General features: G+C 39.9%; 1 protein-coding gene across 3 annotated transcripts; it reads right to left on the reverse strand.

Annotated features, from left to right (window-relative positions):
• Nucleotides 1-214: 214 nt before the first annotated feature.
• Nucleotides 215-19,043, reverse strand: sp4 (sp4 transcription factor). Of its 3 annotated transcripts, none has more exons than XM_083523615.1 (6): nt 18,701-19,043; nt 17,551-17,630; nt 10,902-12,423; nt 8,776-8,980; nt 4,106-4,305; nt 215-2,695 (listed from the first exon to the last, which is right to left on the reverse strand). In XM_083523615.1, exons 2-6 carry the CDS (start codon nt 17,611-17,613, stop codon nt 2,445-2,447), a joined length of 2,241 nt encoding a protein of 746 aa, XP_083379741.1. In that variant the 5' UTR covers nt 17,614-17,630; nt 18,701-19,043; the 3' UTR covers nt 215-2,444. The 3 variants fall into 3 exon arrangements, with proteins under 3 accessions (XP_083379741.1, XP_083379740.1, XP_083379742.1); XM_083523614.1 differs by lacking the exon at nt 18,701-19,043 and adding an exon at nt 18,425-18,682; XM_083523616.1 differs by lacking the exon at nt 18,701-19,043 and having other exon boundaries at nt 10,902-12,389; nt 17,551-17,635.
• Nucleotides 19,044-20,968: the final 1,925 nt, after the last annotated feature.

Here is a 20,968-nt window from a genome sequence, read left to right on the forward strand (position 1 = left end):
ACAGAGGTTTTCGGGGCCTTTCTCAAGGGCCCCAATAATGTCAGCTCGGCAATGCCGTGGCTTAAACCCCCAACCCTCCAATCGGTAACACAGAGCCTTAACCACTGAGCTCCAACATCCTCATGAGCTACTGTTACTCCTATACAGAGTCTCGCTTTTAGACAACACCAGAGTTTTCCTCTCCGTTTTCCAAATAGGATCACAATCATACAAATATAATTAAGACCAATTTATTCACCTTTAATTTCAAGTGTTATGCAGGCAAAGATCTTTTTTCTCTCTCTTTTTTTTTTTTTTTTACCCATTACCATAACACATTTGTACAAAGTTATTATTTTTTTTTAAAAATATCAATAAACTGGAGCCTTTAAGGCTAACCTGACCAAAAAATATTAAATGTCATGAACACAAAGAAACATCTTAGAAAAAGATTTACAAATGAGATGCCACTAGAAAATATCGAAGGAGGGGAAAAAAATAAATCAGTCATCACAAAATATTACCAAAAAACATCTAAATTCGTTTGGTATTAACCACTCATCTGAATTATTCTTTTTTTTTTAAACCATCTGAAATGTGTTATGGTGTGAGAGAAGCATTTGTATAAATAAAAAAAACACTATGGTTATGTTTATAAAAAAAAAATTGAAAAAAAGACCACAAATAGAAATTGCTTCTATTAGGCGAAAAAAAACCCAAACATGCTGCACATAATCTCTGACTCAACAGCGTACGATACACACCAGCGACTGGAAAGGGCAAATATTCAAATAAGGATAAATAATAAATTACGGATATTAGACAGTCTGTGGTAACAGATAGAACAAGGGAAAGTAAAAGGACATAAAAATAAAAAAAAAAGAATAAAGAAAACCCCCCCAAAAAATTTCACGAATTTCCACGATAAAACAAAATATATATATATATATATCTAAAGGGGAAAAAAAACGCCACCAGACAGTTTTAGAACATCAAACTGAGCTACGAGAGCTTGACTGGCCGAGCGGGTGGCCGCAGATCTACAATGATTCGTGGAGGCGGATTTGTTTTGATGGCACGGACACTATGGAGAAGATGCCGATTGTGAGGATGATGACGACGACGACGACGAAGAGGACGTTAATCTAAGGAGAGGAGGAAATTAGCTGAGGAGCTCTAAAAACTTGGGGGAAATTCGGAGATTTTTTAGAAATGACGTCTCCTTACTGGCCACAGTGTTTACTAACGTAGAAAAGAAGCGTGTGGTCAGCTGTGTGTGTGCGACTGTACACGAAATTATAATCGTCCCTTCGTCAGAAAACCCCGGCCCCTCCCCCGACGTGAGCCTCTCGCTCATCACTCCGTGTTAAGGCATTGTAGCATTCGTATGACTTTTTCAGACGCAAAAAGACCGTGGTCGCCCACCCACCCCCCCACCCCACGCTTCATCCGGATAAAAATCTATTTCGCCCCCTATTTAATGTAAACATGGTTTCACAAGGATTGTCTTTATAGTATTGCTTTCATTGAACCTAGCAAAGATCAGGAAGCCAAATTCGCCTCTCGTGGTTTTCGTTTTTTTTTTTCCCCCTCCCAACATTGTCCTTCTTTCTATTTATATAGGAATGTATTATCTCTTTTAAATATAAATATTTCAAGTTTTTTTCTATTTTTATTTTTATTTTTTTTGCAATTTGTGCTTTATTATGGTTTGCGTTTCGCTGCGTCGGGTTCCGTCTTGTCCTGTCTCCTTCGTAGATTTACTCGAGATCTGCATAAACGTCGTTTCTCTGAAAGGTCTACAAATGCGTGGCGCCGAACGGCCGGCGATGTGACGCCCCTCGGAGACCGACTCGGTGTGGAACGCCGCTCGCACTTCGAGCCGTTTCGGTCCCGGATTTCCTCTGACTGCATTCGATAAACTGCTTAAAGTTAAAACCCCCACCCTTTTTTTTTTTCTTTCACCCCTCAATATACCACCAGCTCCTGGTAATAAGTCGATCCATAGTTTGAAAGATGATGTACAATTTTTGTGCATAGAGACAGAATTTAATCCGAAAGAAAAGAAATTTAATAATAAAGACTCTCCGTAGTGGATTTGAGGATTTGAATACTGGGAAAAGACCAATCCCTTGTGGTTCTGCTGTAAATAAAACGTTCCTCGAAAAAAACTCGTCACGTTTCCGATAATCACTGCACGTCTCCTTAAAAACCAAAATTCGGATTGATAATCTTTAGATCCTTTTCTAATATAATAATTTGTTTTATATTTTCATAGGAAGAAAAACAAACAAAAAAAAAACAACAACAATCTGTCCATGAAGCTGTCCATTCTCAAAAGAACGAAAAAAAGGAAAATAGAAACGAAAATTACAAACACGAACAAAAGGCAGACAACTAAAAAGCTGATATACGTAGAACACGGTGCTTTTAAAGAGGACGAGTCGTCGCCCGAGCGTCTCGAGCTACTCGAACTCCTCCTCCAGGTTGTTAGACGTGGTGGGCGTAGCCGGGTCCGAATCCTGCGAGATGGAGGAGACGGTGACGATCCTCGGCGAACCCAGCGCCTCCTCTACCTCGTCCTCCATGTCCTCGGTGGTGAGGATGGCCAACGCGGCACCACCTTTTTTGCCCTGGTGGGTTTTGATGTGCTTTGACAGGTGGTCGCTCCTCATGAACCTCTTGGAACATTCCGGACACTCGAACCTCTTTTCACCTGAAAGAGCAAAGCGGGATTTCTTTCATTCTGCTTTCTTTCTCTGCTGTATTTATATACACCTCCACATGGGGTGTAAAGGGTACATGAAAGTCACGTCATTACTTTTTTTTATTAACGTCGTTTATTATTATTATTTATTAAAATTATTTAAACGATTTTAAACAAAACACCTGCTTGGTTTAAAAAAAATAAAGAATATATAAAAATACAATTAAAATTAATTAATCGATTAAATAGGCCCAAATGAAATTGATTAAAATATTTTGATAAATAAAAACATCTACAATTTATATATGACCCCCATGTGTATTACAGATGTGTGTTTTTTACATTTAATCTTTAATTTTATTCCAGCATATTTTAACAAATGTCTTCATTTAAAAAACAAACTATTCAGTCAATCAATTTATTTATTTATAAACGATTTCTTTTATCATTGTCATTCACTCCTTTGATATGTGGGATTGTCTGAAATTTCTCCTTTTTAAAAGAAATTCTTAAAGCTGTACATAAAACACCAAAGAATCCATATCGCTAGATTGTCGTAAAAACACGGACAGGCAGCGGCACCGATTTTGCACGTGCAGTACAAATCGTGTCTCCGGTACGGATCGAATAGTGACGATGACACTGCGCTCAACGTGTGAGGCAGAGACTAAACACTTGAGGTACGCCACTTAATCTGTTTGTGAGGGAATTCGGATTTTAGTCATGTTCCACATGTGTTGCATCTCTAACCTCCACCAAAAATGTCTGTCTTGGGAATTTTTTTCAGAGTACAGTCTTCAGCTACGCAAGTATATGGAAGTAATATTGGAGTACAGTCCCCCGAAAAATCGCGATGAACGGACGCCACCTGTTTTTTTTATTGTTTATACCGTAAATTATCCTCCCGCACACTTCAAAAACACACAGAAAACATTTGCAAGGATCTAGTGAGATGAATTTTGGGTAAATTCGTAGAAACACATTATCACATTTGTAGTGAGTACATGTACTGTACAGTGTACAGTTCTGCAGCAGCGTAGACTATGCGTAGTTTCTCTGCTTGTTTATTGGTTGAAGTGTTCGATCATTAGTGTCAAAAAAGAGGCGGAGTTAAAGATTTGACCTCACTGCATTCTATACTTTCGTCGGCTAAATCTGGTGACGTATGTCTTTACCTTTTTTTTTTTTTTTTACACATCAGAGGAAACTTCAACCAGTTAACAAGCAATGCTACTCATTTATTATCGTTTGCACACCAAATAAGTTAGTGCTTACTGTACTGTTTCATTCTTCCTTTTTTTTTAGTTCTTTAAGTAGTGTCGGCAAATCAGCAAAACTAATTAGTTATGTGGCGAATGCGATTCCGCTGTAAACCGTGTGAGATTACTTTATTTCTAAGTGTGTGTGCGTGTGGTATACCCGTGTGTGTCCTGCGGTGCCGCTGAAGTTCGTCGCTCCTCGTGAAGCGTTTTCCACAGAAGATCCAGTTGCAGACAAAGGGCCTCTCCCCAGTGTGCCAGCGCAGGTGAGCTCGCAGGTGAGACGTCTTGCCGTAGACTTTCCCGCAGCCCTCCATGTGACACACGTGCTGCTTCTTTTTCGTTGGGTCATTGCTGTTTCTGTCAGGACGACACCAGAGTCACGTGTCAAACTACTATTTACCATTGAGTACACTTCATCATTAAATCATCAAATCTTTGACTGTCTTCGTTCACTGGAAAATCCCACTGGACAATCTTAGTACGGAACGTGTCCATGAGGACAACAACAAAGTAGCTGGACTGAAATTTACTGCAGAATTACGATTTATTTATTTAGATTATTTATAACCAGATGAGTGTCTAAGTTCAACGATCAGCCGTAACATTAAAAGCGCTGACATGCGAAGTGAATAACACTGTCAGGGAGTAGGATTTCCTAAAGCAGGAAGTGAACAGCTCTCAGTGGATATGTTGCAAAAATATGGGCATGAGATCTGAGACTTTCACGAAATGGACAAAAGCGCATGTCTGCTCTGCAGTCTGGTGCGTGTCAACATAATAATTGAGTATCTGTGTGTTCACTGTGTAAAATGTCAATGAAAATTCAATGCAAGGATCTTATAAATCCATATTCTGTTCACAATATAACAAAGCAAAAACATATCGGATGTTGAAACTGAGAAAATATTCCATTTTAAGGAAAAATAAGGTCATTTTGAATTAGATGGCTTTAACACGTCTCCAAAAAGTTAGCACCATGTTTACCATTGTAAAGAATCACGTCTCCTATCAATGCACATCTGGGAACTGAGGAGACCGTTTGCTGAAGTTTTGGGAGAGGAATGTTGTCCCATATGTGTCTGATACAGGATTCTAGCTGCCCAACAGTTCTGGGTGTTCTTTGTTGTATTTTTTGTTTCATGATGCAACTGTTTAATTTGAATAACACTTTTGTTGTCCCGTCCTAACTTGTTTTGAGACGTGTTGCAGCCTTATTTTTCCTTAAAATGGAATATATTCTCAGTTGAAACATTCTGTCGGTTATACTGCAAATAAAATATGGATTTGTGAGATTTGCAAATCATTGCATTCTGTATGTACTTACATTTTACACAGTGTCTCAACATTTTGTAATTGTGGTTTTATATAAGTTTTATTTATATTATATATATATTCAACTAAGTACTGAGTGAAGGTTCTGAATATGTATATAATATATAAGCTTTTTTATCTGAAATACAGGTTTCACTGTCATTATGGGGGGAGTGTAGATTAATGGGGGGAATAAATCTGAATGATTGCTATGTTGCAGTCTGATACTACAATGTTGAAAAAAGTGAAGGGGGTTAAATTACGAACATGCACCGGACTGCAGATATCTCTATATTTACAGCATTTCGCAGACGCCCTTACACAAATCGACTTTCATCTCAATCATACAATCAAGCAGTTGTGGTTTAAGGGCCTTGATCAAGGGCCCCAACAGTCGCAGCTTGTTCTTGGATTTAAACTCACAACGTTCTGATCAGAACATCTTAACCACTGAGCCACCACTTTCTTATCCATCCATGAATCCATCCATCCATTCATCCATCCATCTTTTTCAAGAAAGGAAACCAGTAAACAAATCAAATATCCTTTCTGCCCAAATAAGTATGCAGACTATCACAATACGTTCAAAAATAACGTCTTCATATTACGATAAATATAAATATTATATGGCGGCTCACAGAACAATCCAGCCTGTGCTAGTAGTAATAGTGTCACTATTCATTTATAGAAACAGTAATGCAAAAGAGTCCCTGTGTAAGGTTGTTTTCTATTCACAGGTCAAAGCGAAAGTACCCACACTCTTGTTTCTCATTCTGTGACTTTCCCCTGTGTGAACCTGCCACTTCCGTGAGAAGCACTACCAGTAAAACAAGAACACACTATTATTAGGGGATTACTAAAGTTTGTTTGCAGGTAGAGCTCAGTATACCCAGTATACTTTCAGGAAGAACACGGATAGGAATTTATAATATAAAAGAGGTTTGATTGAACATGTGGTCGCTGAATAATACCGTGTACGAGTCCATAATGTTGGTGTAATTGTTCTTCTAGAATCCTAAGAAAATGGCATGAACAGAGACGGAAGGAAACATGCTACAAGCAGGTATGACTGATAACGTACATTTAAAAGGGAAAGAATGTAAAGAAAGCTACAGATGGACTGTTTCCTCTCTCAGCTGTGTTATGAATGGAAATGGTCTGCCAGGTAAAAGTGTGTGTGTGCATGTGTGTGTGCTTATTACCTAAATCCAGAAGTATTTTTTTCTCTTACACCAAAGCAAATGGCAGCAGTAGTCATTTCTTGGGAAAGAACAAATATATGTATGTATGTATGTATGTATGTATGTATGTATGGATAGATAGATAGATAGATAGATAGATAGATAGATAGATAGATAGATAGATAGATAGATAGATAGATAGATAGATAGATAGATAGATAGATAGATAGATAGATAGATAGGTGTGTGTGTGTATGTATGTATGAATCTAACAAATGTAAACCATTTATTATTTTCATTGATTTAATTGTATTTAATCAATTTTATAAAATATTATTGTATATATTATTTAACCAGACAGGCATTTTATTTTAAATCGTTTAAAAAATTTAAACTGTTTAAATGTTGATGATCACAAATATTAATTGTATAATATTGTATGAGGAAGTCTGGTGTGTCAGAGAAGTATGTGACGGTGGTGCAGGACATGTATGAAGACAGTGTGACAGCAGTGAAGTGTGCAGTAGGAACGACAGACTGATACAAGGTAGAGGTTGAACTGCATCAAGGATCGGCTCTGAGCCCTTTCCTTTTTGCAGTGGTGATGGACAGGTTGCAAAGAACCGTGCAAAGAAATGGAGAGTGTGTTAGAGAAGTGAAGAAAAGAGTGCAGGCAGGGTGGAGTGAGTGAAGAAGAGTGAAAGCAGGAGTGATTTGTGATAGAAGAGTATCTGTGAGAGTGAAATGTAAAGTTTATAGGACTGTGGTGAGACCTGCGATGTTGTATGGTTTAGAGACAGTGGCATTGAGTAAAAGACAGGAGGTGGAGCTGGAGGTAGCAGAGCTGAAGATGTTGAGGTTTTCTTTGGGAGTGACGATGATGGACAGGATTAGAAATCGTTTGGATTAAAGATGGTTTGGACATGTGCAGAGGAGGGACATGGGGTATATCGGTAGGAGAATGCTGAGAATTGAGCCACCAGGAAGGAAGAAAAGTGGAAGGCCAAAGAGGTTCATGGATGTGGTGAGGGAAGATATGCAGGTAGTTGGTTTAAAAAAGACAGATGAAGAGAACAGAGTAGTATGGAGACGGATGATCCGCTGTGGCGACCCCTAATTTGGGCAGCCGAAAGAAGTAGTAGTAGTTTATCAATTGTATGTTTTGCACCCCTGAAATTGGACCGAACTGTGAGCAATTTAAGCTACAGGAGCTCGTCTGTTGGATTGGACCCTGTCGCCGGTTCACCACTGAGAACAGCCCACAAGAGCTGCAGTTTTGGAGATGCTCTGACCCAGACGTCTAGCCATCACAATTGTTCACTTGCTGCCTAATGTATCAAACCCACTAACAGGTGCCATAATGAACAGATAATCAGTGTTATTCACGTCACTTTTCAGTAGTCATAAAGTTAGGCCAAATCGGTGTATATACAGTGGAACCCACTTATCTCGACCTCGGTTAACTCGACAACCCTATTAAGTCGACGTTTTTTTTTAAGTCGAATTTGGCGTGGAACCGCCAAATTCTCGCTTTGTCTAAGCATTTTTTAATGGTTATGTCGCCGAACCCTAATATTTCGAGCTTGGCGCGGCGCTTGGTAGGAGCGTGGTGCGGAACATGGGATAAGCGGCAAAAGCATAGAATTAACAACGGCAGGATCGGGGGGGAATCCGCGATGCGCTTTGGGAAGAAAAGCGCAGCCGTTGAGAGAGTGCCGGTGGGAAGGCACGTACCGGGATACGCATGAGCGATAAAGACCGCCGTGAACCAACATATACCTACAATAACGGACGGTGAGAGTGTGAGAGTTTAAATAGGAGCTTGTGATGAGTGCTAAACGAGCACCATATGTGCGCAATTGAAGCCGGGAGCTTCAGAGAAAGCGGCCGAGAAAGCACCTGCCATGCCGAAGGGGGCGTGGCAGGTGGATTCCTGACAGTTAACAAACATGTACTGTATGTAAATTTTTATAGCATGCCTTCATCAAACAAATCGGGGCAACGCTGTTGTGTAAAAAACCCTCCAAAAACACGTGCATGCACATTCTCATTTATTAACGCACATCATGTACATAAAGAAATTTCAAGCACGTTAATATATTGCCGCCATTTTGATTTTCGTTTATCTCGATCATCGGTTATCTCGATGCTTTTTGGCAACCCCCTAGGACATCGACATAATCGGGTTCCACTGTATTTGATATAGGATTTATTTCCAGAAATTATTAAGTCTATAAACTTGGACCCATGCGTGACGATACTCTCTAAACAGGTGAATCAACAAGTAAAAAAAACGCTTTATCCTGTCCAGTCCCGGTGTAAATGCGGATCTCACCTGCCCTCTCCGTCTCTGCAGTTGGGGCAGGAGCAGGCCACTCTGCGTAGCCTCTTGCTTGGTTGTCCTTCCTGCTCCGAGGGACTCTGTGCCTGTCCCAGCTGGTCCGGACTCACTGCGTTCAGACTGTTGTTGGTTAAGTTTCCCACGGTGACAGTCATGGGGCCGGGCTGGACTTTAACACCCTCCTGACCTTGTTGCTGACCTAAGGACCAAAACCCCACATTTTTATCTACGTTTTCTAACAAGAATTTAACAAATTTCACAAGACCAAACAACTGAGAACATGTCTGACAATTTAGGAGCCTATCAAGCTGCTGCAACGGAGGCTTTTATATATGCATTATACAATTCCTAAGACTATCTAAGACGTACCTGCACACTAGTGAAATATCTCAGCTGGATTCTCTAGATTTGCATCTGTACACTGATTTATTAATAGGCTTTCGCTTTTAAGTATGGATTCTCTCAAGGTCTATTTAGATTGTTCCGCAGGAATTTGTTCATAGTCATTTACATTTGCAGCATTTGGCAGACGCCTTTATTCAGAGCGAATTACATTAATCTGATTCATACAAATGAGCAGCTACTGGGTTAAGGACGTTGTTAAGGGGCTCTGGAATGAGAGCTTGTCGTGAATTGGATTTTAACTCATGACCTTCCAAAGCCAAATGACTTAACCACTAAGCTACCACCTCAACATTAATCACTGTCTCCTCTGGCCTGTTCACACAAAATCAATTTCTATGTCTAGTTTAACTGTATATTACTAATTCATTACACCTGGTAATTACACTAATTTATCTCTGTGTGCAATTTGGAGCAGCAGCTCGACTTTATTTATCGCACATCCGACTATTTTAGCCAATCGGCCAACATCACCCCCTCTGTAGTGGCAGAAAGTTTTACACATTGAAAATGAATACAATCAATAAAATCGCATCGTATTAAACTAATCCTTTGATCCCTGGAGAGAACTCTGTCTAACAATCAGCTTTGGAGAAGACGGAACGAGACGGATGAAGCAGAGGAGCCTCGTTCATACACCAACAGCTTCAAACTTCATGCCCACAACATGCTTACTGGCGGATGCACCCGAAATGTCGGATGTTTACGAGAAATCAAGTCGGAATTGCGAGAGAAAAAGTCGGACCCTAACACGACACATTTCTTATTGTCTCTTGTATACTTAGTATTACTCTATTATAAAGAAAAGGTACTTTTTATTCGATTAGCTGATGGAATAATTGGTAGAAAATTCGATTAATAAAATAATTCGATAACTGCTGCCCTAGTAACATGTTTACATTCTAAAGATAAATTTTGGTTTTAACATAAATGTTTGTAATATATTTATGTAATTTATAGCAATACTTGCCATAGTGGACATTATTCGACATTATTTTGTGTGCAGGATTGAAGAAATGATGTATGTTACGTAATGTAGGGGGTGTGGCCTCAGTAACCCTGCAGTAAGTGTGATGTGTGCATGTGATTTATAGATAGAAATCTTACTGAAATTGCATTAAATCTGGCGGGTTTTAATGCCCCCCCCAGTACATTTAAGGTACCTGTTAAAAGGCCAACCTGCAATTTTGTAAATTCCCAGTTTATTCCTATTAATTCCCATGGGAAGTTTTCCGTCTTGAAAATTTTGCAACCCTAATTATTACACAGTATTACATGAGTATTGCAGGACTACTAGAAGAACTTCTGTAGCAGAGCCAAAAAACATTATGGGAATTCTTTTTTTTTTTTTTTTTTTTTTTTTTATCTGAACATAAACCATCCAGACTTCTGGGTTCATCCAATCAGTTTTGTGTCAATGATTAAGCTGAAAGTAGCTCATCTGACCAGGTTCAGCTACACATCCATATGTTTTCATTGGATTGTCTCTTTAGAGAAACGATGACCATGTTTTCAAAAACATACACAAAGAAAACAATGTTTTTGGTTGAGTGGACAAAGTAACGAAAATCTGTCTTCATAGTAAGTATATGGTGCATTCAATTAAATAGATGTGTCTAGTTGAAATCCATAAACTAATGTTTGGTTCAGAACACAGCTGTACAACAATATGCTGTAAACACGCTGCTATTAAATCTGGTGCTATTAAAGTCACTTACCCTGTACCCCTGCGATGGTGAGTGGGACGCCCTGCACCTGAACCCCTGCGGTGCCCAGCCCTGCAATGTTGACCGTCTGTACGCCGGTCCCCGAGGCCAGCTGGGCCGTGTTCAGGGTGATGGGTGTTCCTCCAATGGCAAGAGGGGCGATCTGTGTGAACGCACCGCCGCTCGGACTGGAAGCCACCGGAGCCAGTGTGAGCTGTTGAGCCACACCTGTGTTCTGGACCTGCACCGTTTGCCAGCTGATCTGACCAGTTGGCGTGAGGGTGGGTGCCCTGATCAGGACCTGCGTCGGGTTTTGGAAAGCCTGCAGCTGTACGTTCTGCTGTAGCGGCTGTAGCGTCTGAGCCGTTTGCAGCTGGATGGAGCCCTGGACCAGCTGCTGAGTCTGCTGCTGTGCCTGCGCCTGCTGCTGCGGCTGCTGGATCTGGATCTGCTGCAGCACCGGGTGACTGACGATGTGGAACTGCTGCACTTGGGTCTGCTGCTCAGAGACTTGCAGCCCGTTGGACTGAGCCGTATTCTGGCTGTCAGGATCGCCCCCCTGGGCCCGTGCGTCTTTTTGCCCATCTGCGCCGGCGTCGGATGTCATGGACACCGGTGTTAAGGCTGCAGCTTCTGCAGAGATGGAGTCTCCGCCCCCTGACGTGGTCAAGCTGGTGGTCACCGATGTCGGTTCCACGCTGGTCGTGATTAGCTGGCTGCCGTTCGTGATGTTCATGTCGTTTGACTGCAGAAGCTGCACCGATCCTCCCCCTGCAGCCATGTTGTTGATGACCGGCAAAGCCAAAGTGACACCGCCAATATTGATAGGTATTGTGGTGACCACAGGGGCTTGCGTGCCCTGAATGGTTTGCAGCTGGAGTGGGAACGAGGGCCGAATCTGCAAAGGGATGGCCTGGTTTGTGACATTCTGTGAAACTACGTTGGCCGATGTAGCTCTTGGAGGCGTGGCCAGGATGGCTTGGTTGTTTGCAGTGTTAATGAGTTGAATCTGTTCAGGCTGAACGCTTAAAGTGGTCGGGTTGCTGGGGTTTATCTGGATCTGCTGACCATCGGCGGTTTGTAAGTGTGGGATCACCTGGTACTGGATCCCTCCTGTGGAATTAGGCATGTTTTGAACCTGGATGATCTGAAATTGCTGTTGTTGTTGCTGCTGTTGTTGTTGCAGGACCGACGCGTTGCTCACCCCGGCCGATTTAACCTTTCGCCCGGGCGTGGCATCGACTGGAACCATGTTGGTCCCGGTTGCTATGGTGGCCATGCCCTGAGCCTGCATGTTGTCCTTGGTGATGGTTGGGTTAGCTGCAGCAGGCGAAGCGGCGATGATCTGCCAGCCGTTTCCTGTGAACTGAGCTGGAAGAAGCTCCAGCTGCTGAGGGGCGTTTTGGAGCTGCACTAACCCTTGGCTTGGGTCGATGATGATCTGCTGCTGCATGCCGGCCTGCCCCTCCCCACCCACGCCGCCTATTTTACTGCATGTGGCTGCAAGCAGAGCGAGAGGAGATGGCTGTGCATCCTGCTCACATACACACACATACAAACACACACATGCAAAAAAAAAGAAAACAAAAAAACAAAAAAAAAAGAAAAAAAAAAGAGAACAAAAAGAAAGAAAGCACTGAGTGTCAGAAGATGTGGGCGGGATTACAGGAAGAGTGGGTGGGTGTGTGTGAAAAATTGCGAACCACAATTTCTCTATTTCTTACATGCACACTGCCTGCAAAGTTGGTCAGTGCAATACTGACACAAAACCGACACACACACACACACACACAAAAATAGATATATATATAATATATACACACACACACACACACACACACACACACACACACACATTTCATTAAACCCAGAAAGATGTTGTAACTTTGTTCTGTCTTTGTGACACTTTAAAAGTTGTGCCCATTACCGGTTTTATTGCTATTGATTTACTCTGAAAGATCGTTGAAAATGGCAGAATATAATGTGATCTGCATTCAGCAGGCTGCACTGGTAAAAAAAAAAAAGTCAAAGAACCTAAAACTGTATTTAAAGACAAACGTTTTACTTCGAGAGAGAACTTGCTGTCAAACATCTGCTGATCAACAAGTATACATGGACCACATCACTAACACAAGGCCTTTCAACTCACTCCCGTTTTATCGACACAACCCTAATTAAACGGTGTGTGACACACGTACCATCAGATGTCTTAGAAACACACGCTCGATTACGTAATCCACAGACCACAGCGTGTATAATTTAAAAAAGACGTGCATTCTATTCAAATATGACGCCGCTGTGATTCTAAACATCTTAGTTAAATTGAGCTAAATAGACACATTGGAGATGTCTCTATACACCGAGAGAACAGTTGAAGCTTTGCCTAAATGAAATGAATGTTTTAAAATTTGACATATTTCCAGGGTTTTGCCTGCAACTAAATTGCCTTTATTCAAAATGATCTGGCTTGAGACAGAAAATATGGTACATAATTAGTTAATTAGCAGAGTCAAATTACTGAAGCTAAATCGAGGGAGAAGTTGTTCCAAAAATAAAAGTATTTCAGATTAAATATTATGTTAATTGGCACTTGTTACTTACAGTTTGCCATAGTATTGTGTGTCTGTATGTATTTTATATATACAGTTTATATGCCTAGGAGGATTAAAGCAGTGCAGGATGGTGCTCACACAAAATACTGACACTTTGGACACAGTTTTGACATGTTCACTGATGGTCTACTCACTTTTGTTGGCAGTTATTTAGACAGTAATGGCTGCATGGTAATTATTTTTTTAGAGGACAGTAAATCTGTACTGCTGTACAAATTGCACCTTGACAACTATAAAATCTACCCAAGTTTCATTTCAATAGTATTGTCCCTTGAGAAGATATACAATGGTTCCAAAGATGTGAGGGGTGTACTCACTTTTGTGAGATATATATATATACACATACACGCGCGCGCGCACACACACAGACACACACACACACACACACACACACACACACACACACACACACACACACACACACACACACACACATATACTGGAGCTGCAACAACTAATCGATACAATCGATAATACACAACTGTTTGGGAAACTGGCGGACAGTATCAGGTCAACTGGCAGCAGGAAAAAGTGTGCGTCCCAAGTAATTGAAGCCATGGGAGCATTTTATATTAAACACAAGGCATGGGAGCATTTTATATTAAAGGCATAGCATGGGAGCATTTTATATTAAACGCAACAAAGAAAACTGTACCTGGAAGTTATGCAAAGCGGAGCTCATGTGGTATGGAGGTACCACGTTGATGCACGAGCATGTGAAAAGAAAACACACTGGTGTCACGAATGAAGACGAAACATCAGCACGATGGGCAGAAACTGCATAATCCTCATCATGTGATAATAAAATAGTTTAATGACGAGCTCTTGCGTAAACTGTTTGCTAACTTCCGGACAGTCGCGCTGAATCTGTTCTGTCGTGACTCGCGAGCATCAGGTTGCTGAATCACCGCGATCCTAAAGTATGGATATTTGTATCGAAAGGATCGATTCTCAAATAGAAGCATTAATCCTATCTGTTTTTTGAACAAGTCAGTTTAGAGTACTTTCATATTAATACTAATATGAAACAATGAAGTTTCATGTGACATGTGAAAAGAAACTGTGGCAATACCACATATATAATGAAGCATCTAAAAGTAAAACACCCTATAGAGCATGACTGAGTACAGTTGAGGAGAGCAGAGGAAGTAACACAGACATGACCCCCATCTTCTGGCTTGATTCAGAGTTCTTCAGCAAATTCGTTTCTGAGAGCTTTACTTTATACCATACAGATTGTTGCAGATCTGTTACAGATTACAGTATTTTATGTGGAGCGGAATATTAGTATAAATATTTTAACTGGACAATTTTTTGAACAGTAAGATTTTATCATAACATTTCATAGACGTTTCGGTATCGACATCGCCGATACTCATCTTGAAAGTGCTTGGTATCAGATCGAAAAGGAAATGATTGGTATCGCCCGTGCCTATCGCTCACAACGTAGTGATGGATTCAACTAAAACGAACAGTACAAACACTAAATCTAAAAGCAGCAAATAACAGCAGCAGTGAACGATCACATTTTTAGTCCCTGTCATGGTTTTCAGCTAATGATTATGCGTTTGTACACATTTTTTCCTTCTTTTTAATCAAATCTGTTAGTTTGCTGCGTTTCTCCGTTTTTATTCTCTTTATAGAGCATTTGTCTACTACAACAATGTTTTCAAATGCCTGTTGTTAATGTTTGTATATGTAATGTATGTATAGATCATTTAATTATTAAACAATATTAAAATATAAAATATTATATATTATAATTATACCTTCATAAACAAACAAAATATCTGTGTATTTCTTTAAACAAAAATTGTCCAAACAATGTTTTTTACACATGTTTTTCAACTTGCCATCTGCAAAATACAGTATGATACAAATGTGCCTTCATTTTGCATACTCAAATGCTGTTTTTGTTTTTTACAGAAAGAAACAACCCACCATGTGTGAATTTGTTCAAAAGAGAACTCCCCCATTCCCTCCTCAACAAGCAGCTACTATAAACTTTAAATTTTAAACGTCTAAATTACAGATAGTTAAAAATATGTGGCTTTTGAGATTTTTTTTCATAAATAGCCTGAATTAGGGTTTTATATAGTTATAATAAGCAAAAAGCTCATTAAAACAAATATAATTTTTTTTACCTGATTAATAAAAGATTAACAATAAAAGAAATCGTTTGATTAATTGATCACCAAAATAATCGTTAGTTGCAGCCCTAATATGTATACACACACACGCGCACACACACACACACACACACACACACACACACACACACACACACACACACAGGTAGTACCCGACTTACAACTGAGATTCATTCTGATGACCCCATTGTAACTTGGAAATATCATGTTGAGACATGGCCTAGCCTACCTAGGAGTCTTAAAAAATGGTGATCAGTATGTGGAAGTATACTGTATTTTTTTTTAGATCAACCAATAGTTTTTAAAATGGATACTGGATTAAAAAAAAAAAAACATATCACTATATAAATTACAGTAATCCCCCACTTTAATGCGGTTTGAATCTGGCGCCCTGGTTTATATTGCGTTTGCCACATAACTAATTAGTTTGTCTGATTAGAAAAAAAAAAACAGTACTGATTCATGAAAATATTAAATCTGAATATATTAATTAACAAATATAGTTAAACAATTAATAAATTATAAATAATAAATATAATATAGTGCTCTCTGAGCAGCACACAGTGTCTCATGTAAAAAACTAAACAAAAAAAACCCAGCACGCGGTGTCAGTGAATCGCCTCTAGAGGCCGCTCTTGTAATGACAGCGGACCAGAAGCAGGAAAAACTATTGGTATGGACGTTTGCCAATAGTTTCAACGATCAACTTTTGCTGGAACTGTCGTAATTAATTATGACCTCTAGTAATGTTTTAATAATAACAGATCACACAACATAATACAGAAAGACAGAGCAATTTTGCAGTACTGTACTGTATTAACTAGGCTATGGATGCAACCACAATAAAATCGTTAATAATTGGTAATGAAACTTTCAGCGAATGCCGTTATCGATTAGTTGGGCTGCTTAAGTTACGGGTTATCAGGACTAAGAAAGCACAGGCCAGGTTTATAATTTAACATTTTTTTATATTAAACTTGACTGTAGACAAAAAGTTGCTCCCGCTGCAACCTGCAGTGATAAAGCAACCTGAGTTTATTCGTTTACTAAAAAGAGCTTGTGAATTCTGTCAAGATAAGTGACTAGCTGTGTTCGTGTGAAGTGATGTGAGAAAAGTTGGGAAAGGTTTAACTTTATGCAAATATGGAGTGGCTTTGTGCAGTGACTTACAAAGGGATAGTGACAGGGAATCGCACGTGAACCGTGTCCTGAGTTGATCTCAAAACTTAAATGCTAGATTCTCCATCCACTGATAAAGGTTCCTACAAAAAACGGTAGTAGGAACGCCCACACAAAGTGACCAATAAACTGGAAATTAAATAACACTTTCTAAATAATAAAACATTTGATGATATGCAGTTTTGCATAACAAACTTTATTACAGCCTGCTTTCTAACTATGTCTGCTAGTGATTTATTGTTTTAATGGATGATGTTAAATAAACAATAATTGACTCTGCCAGCCAGGGTTTATTAAACTGTCCATGAAGGCGAACACTGGGCTCCAAACATACAAACCTTTGCACTAGGTCAAAATATATTTTGTCATGTAAGTGATTTTTAATGCCTTGAACTTGTGTCGATTTTCGTTTCCCATGTAAAGCAGAGTCAGAAGCCTAATCGTTACTATTCCAGGTACCGGTCCTCCTAGGGTACGTCCTCAGGCTAGTTATTAGTTGTGCATTAATCTGTGTAGACAGTACACTAATCCTGAACATGATATTACAGGTCTAAGGGGCAGGAGGGTATGAATGGGGGAAAAACTGAGGGGAGGTCATGATCAAACCTCACTAGGTTTCAGTAACCTCAGGTGACACGGGTGCATGCATGCTGGGTAGTACGGAAGTGTGCAGCAGGATCAGGAAGTGTGTGTGTGCACTAGTAGTGAAAGTAATAGTACCTGTGAGGATGCTTTTACTTTATTGCCCTTTTCGCCAGCTGATTTCCCCCCGTCTGTCGCCATGACTTCCTTCTTTTGATCTGCGAGAAAAAAAAGTGTTTAACATGTATTTATTTAGTAAATATGTATGTATTTATGTATGCATTTCCACATGTATGTAATATATATATATATATATATATATAAATAGTGTATGTTGTATAGTAAATATACATATATACATACATACATACATACATACATACATACGTGTATATACTTAGGGCTGAATCCCAAACCGCTCTCTGTTCCCTTGCTAAGTGGCCATTATTAATAGCGCACACGCCCTTACTAGTGCACTCTGTTTTTAATAATGATGGTTTTGGGATTGGGCCTGAAACTCTTAAAAAAAAAAAGGGGGGGGGGTGTTATAAGCACTATGCATATTTCCATGCGACATAAAATGAACCCACAAATAAACAGTAATAAATGATGAATAAGGCGAAACACGAGACACTGTTAAGGAAATAGTCATAAAGAATTCTCGTGGTGCCAAAACAGAAGAAATAAAATGAGTACAAATACAGTCGTATGCAGTCATCACATCACGGATAATCGATTAATCGATATGGATCAATAAAACAACAACAAAAAAACCCGGAAGTGGAATAAAGAAATAAAGGTTCGACAGGTTGCCGATGCGTGAACACACACACATATCTCTCTGTGTGTGTAATATATATATATATATATATATATATATATATATATATATATATATATATATATATACACATACACACACATACACACAGAGAGATAGAGAGCGAGAGAGGGAGAGAGGGAAAGACAGAGGGGTGGAGACGATAAAATGGGAGGGAGGGAGGGTACGCACCACTCATCCCGCATTAATAAAACCGGAGAGGAGTTGTTAACGACAAAAAAAGGCCGGACGGTGTGGAGGCAGAGGCAGGCAGAAGGCCCGGAGAAGGACGGCCTATTTTTCCCCACGAATGGCTGCTGCTGCGCTGCGCCGCACATCCACCGGAGAGCCGAGGCGAGCAGACCCACCCGCCAGGAAGGGCGGTACCAACTACCAATTCCACCCCGCTCAGAAAATATTACTACCCGCAAAGGCGTCCGGAATATACAGAAAAAACACACACTTTACCTTCGGTCTGTTTTATTTCCCTCCGGTTTGAGAATAAAAACGATTTCCACACAAACGCATCCAAATCCAACTTAACGCTGTAACGTGCCTCCTGAAGCTCCTCCCACTTTTATTTAAATATCAACCTCGAGCTGGTCCTTTCAAGTCTTTCTCACTTATTAACACCTCCCTTTTTTTTCACACACTATCTACAATATTAACAAATATATTAAATATCATCATAACCTGACTATTTCTTTCAACGTTCACAAATGTTTCTTGTTTTTTTTTTTCTCCCTCAACCACTATTGCATTTTGTGTGCCTTTTGTGGGCGGATGCTACCAGCCCACATATTCAGATTGGACCTTAACCGTCGGAGGGCGCGTGTTGTTAGGGGAGTTGTAGTCTCACGGATGCTTAGGTTTAATTCTTAGAGGCGGGAAAAGAAACTACAGTTCCCATGAAGCGTAGCGTGAAGACCTGCCTTCAGGGGGTGTTATCATGTTCGGTTGAAGGGAATGGAGAAGGGCGGTTCCTTGTGCTATGTGGGGGCTGGGCAAATGCAAGCGGGTGGAGAAACAGAACGAAAGAGCAGGGTTGCATTCTTCTTCTAAAAAAAGAAGGAAAAAAAACTACACATGCACATGTCGAACTAATAGTATATTTCAATCTGATTAAAAAATATTCTTTAAAACACGTTGTGATGTAAGAAAGCAGGGATTTGACACGCTGGACACTTTATATTTTATTATTTTATTATACATCCTAAACAGGAACAAACTCGAAGGTGACATCACATTATCCTGATTTTTATATACTACTGTATATATATTATTAATGTTTTCCACACTAAATTATTTTCATGTGTGGTCTAATTGCTCTACTGTAAATAACTCCCCCTGGTGGTTATTATCATCACTGCATGTAGTTTTACACGGGTTCATAGACACCTGTAAGAACTTTTCAGAACATTCAGAGACACTTCCTATCCTTCCCAGACTGTCCTATTTGTGTACCGACTGTATTTCTTCCATTTCTATGACAAATTTCAGTTCAAACTACTTAACATCAACTCCTTGGGATGATATCAAGAAGAAACCTTGGGAAGAACCAGACTAACGATCAAGACTTTCCATCTTTTAGTGACAGCAGAATAATTTATTACTCATTTACTCATGTACACCAGAAATCCAAATTATACAGAGTTTATTGAAAGGATGATCCGCATTTCTTTGAGCTTCAGTTACTGCCTGAGTGTTGCTCTGGAAGATCTCCTCAGGTTCTCTCCAGGTTTCCCAGATTCCTCTGATCTCCAAAAGCATGCGAATTCTGTAAGGACCCTACATTAATCCTAGGTGTCAGGGTTCCCTTTCAAGCACAATTCGCACCTTATCCCGATAGTATTCCTATGAGAGGCCCCAACCTGTTTTTTTTTGCCACTGCTGGAGCTCCTAAAATTAATAAAACAGGGTTTTGCTGAAAGAGAGGGTTTCAAGAAGAACCAGTTGTCAACCATTACTTCCTTAATAACTTAATTTCTACATTTTTTTCTAACACAAAATCTATTTACTTTGATTTGTCCCTTATAAGAACCTATACAAACTTCTTTTTGATATTTAAAATGTAAAATGGAATAAATAAACCAACAAATTTACTAATAACTAATTAACATACTAAACAAACAAAAAACAAGTAAAGATAACATTAATCCAGTTATAGACGTCTCAGACCGAGAAAAGGATTTGTACCGATTAGCCAGGCAGAGGGACCGAGCTGGGAAGGATGTGCTGCAAGTTAGAGCAATAAAGGATGGAGAGGGAAATGTGTTGACTAGTGAGGAGAGTGTGTTGAGAAGATGGAGGGAGTATTTTGAGCAGCTGATGAATGAGGAAAATCAGAGAGAGAGAAGGTTGGAGGATGTGGAGTTGGTGAAGCAGGATGTAGATTGGATTAGTAAGGAGAAAGTGAGAGCAGCGATTAAGAGGATGAGGAATGGAAATTTGGGTGGACCAGATGACATACCGGTAGAAGCGTGGAGATGTTTAGGAGAGATGCAGTGGAGTTTTTAACCAGATTGTTTAACAGGATTCTGGAAGGGGAGAGGATGCCTGAGGAATGGAAAAGGAGTGTGCTGGTACCGATCTTTAAGCATAAGGGAGATGTGCAGACCTGCAGTAACTACAGGGGAATTAAGTTGATCAGTCACACCATTAAGTTATGGGAAAGAGTAGTGGAAGCCAGGCTGAGAGAAGAGGTGACCATCTGTGAGAAACAGTATGGTTTCATGC

The sequence above is a fragment of the Silurus aristotelis genome (assembly GCF_946808225.1).
Source record: "Silurus aristotelis genome assembly, chromosome: 21".
NCBI lineage: Eukaryota > Metazoa > Chordata > Actinopteri > Siluriformes > Siluridae > Silurus > Silurus aristotelis.

What these genes read in the sequence shown, in the direction of transcription:
- sp4 (XM_083523614.1), bottom strand. An exon ending in AAGTAAAAGCATCCTCACAG is followed by an intron (nt 12,424 to 17,550) that starts GTACTATTACTT and finishes GTATGTGAGCAG; the next exon opens with GATGCACAGCCATCTCCTCT. An exon ending in CACCATCGCAGGGGTACAGG is followed by an intron (nt 8,981 to 10,901) that starts GTAAGTGACTTT and finishes TTTGGTCCTTAG; the next exon opens with GTCAGCAACAAGGTCAGGAG.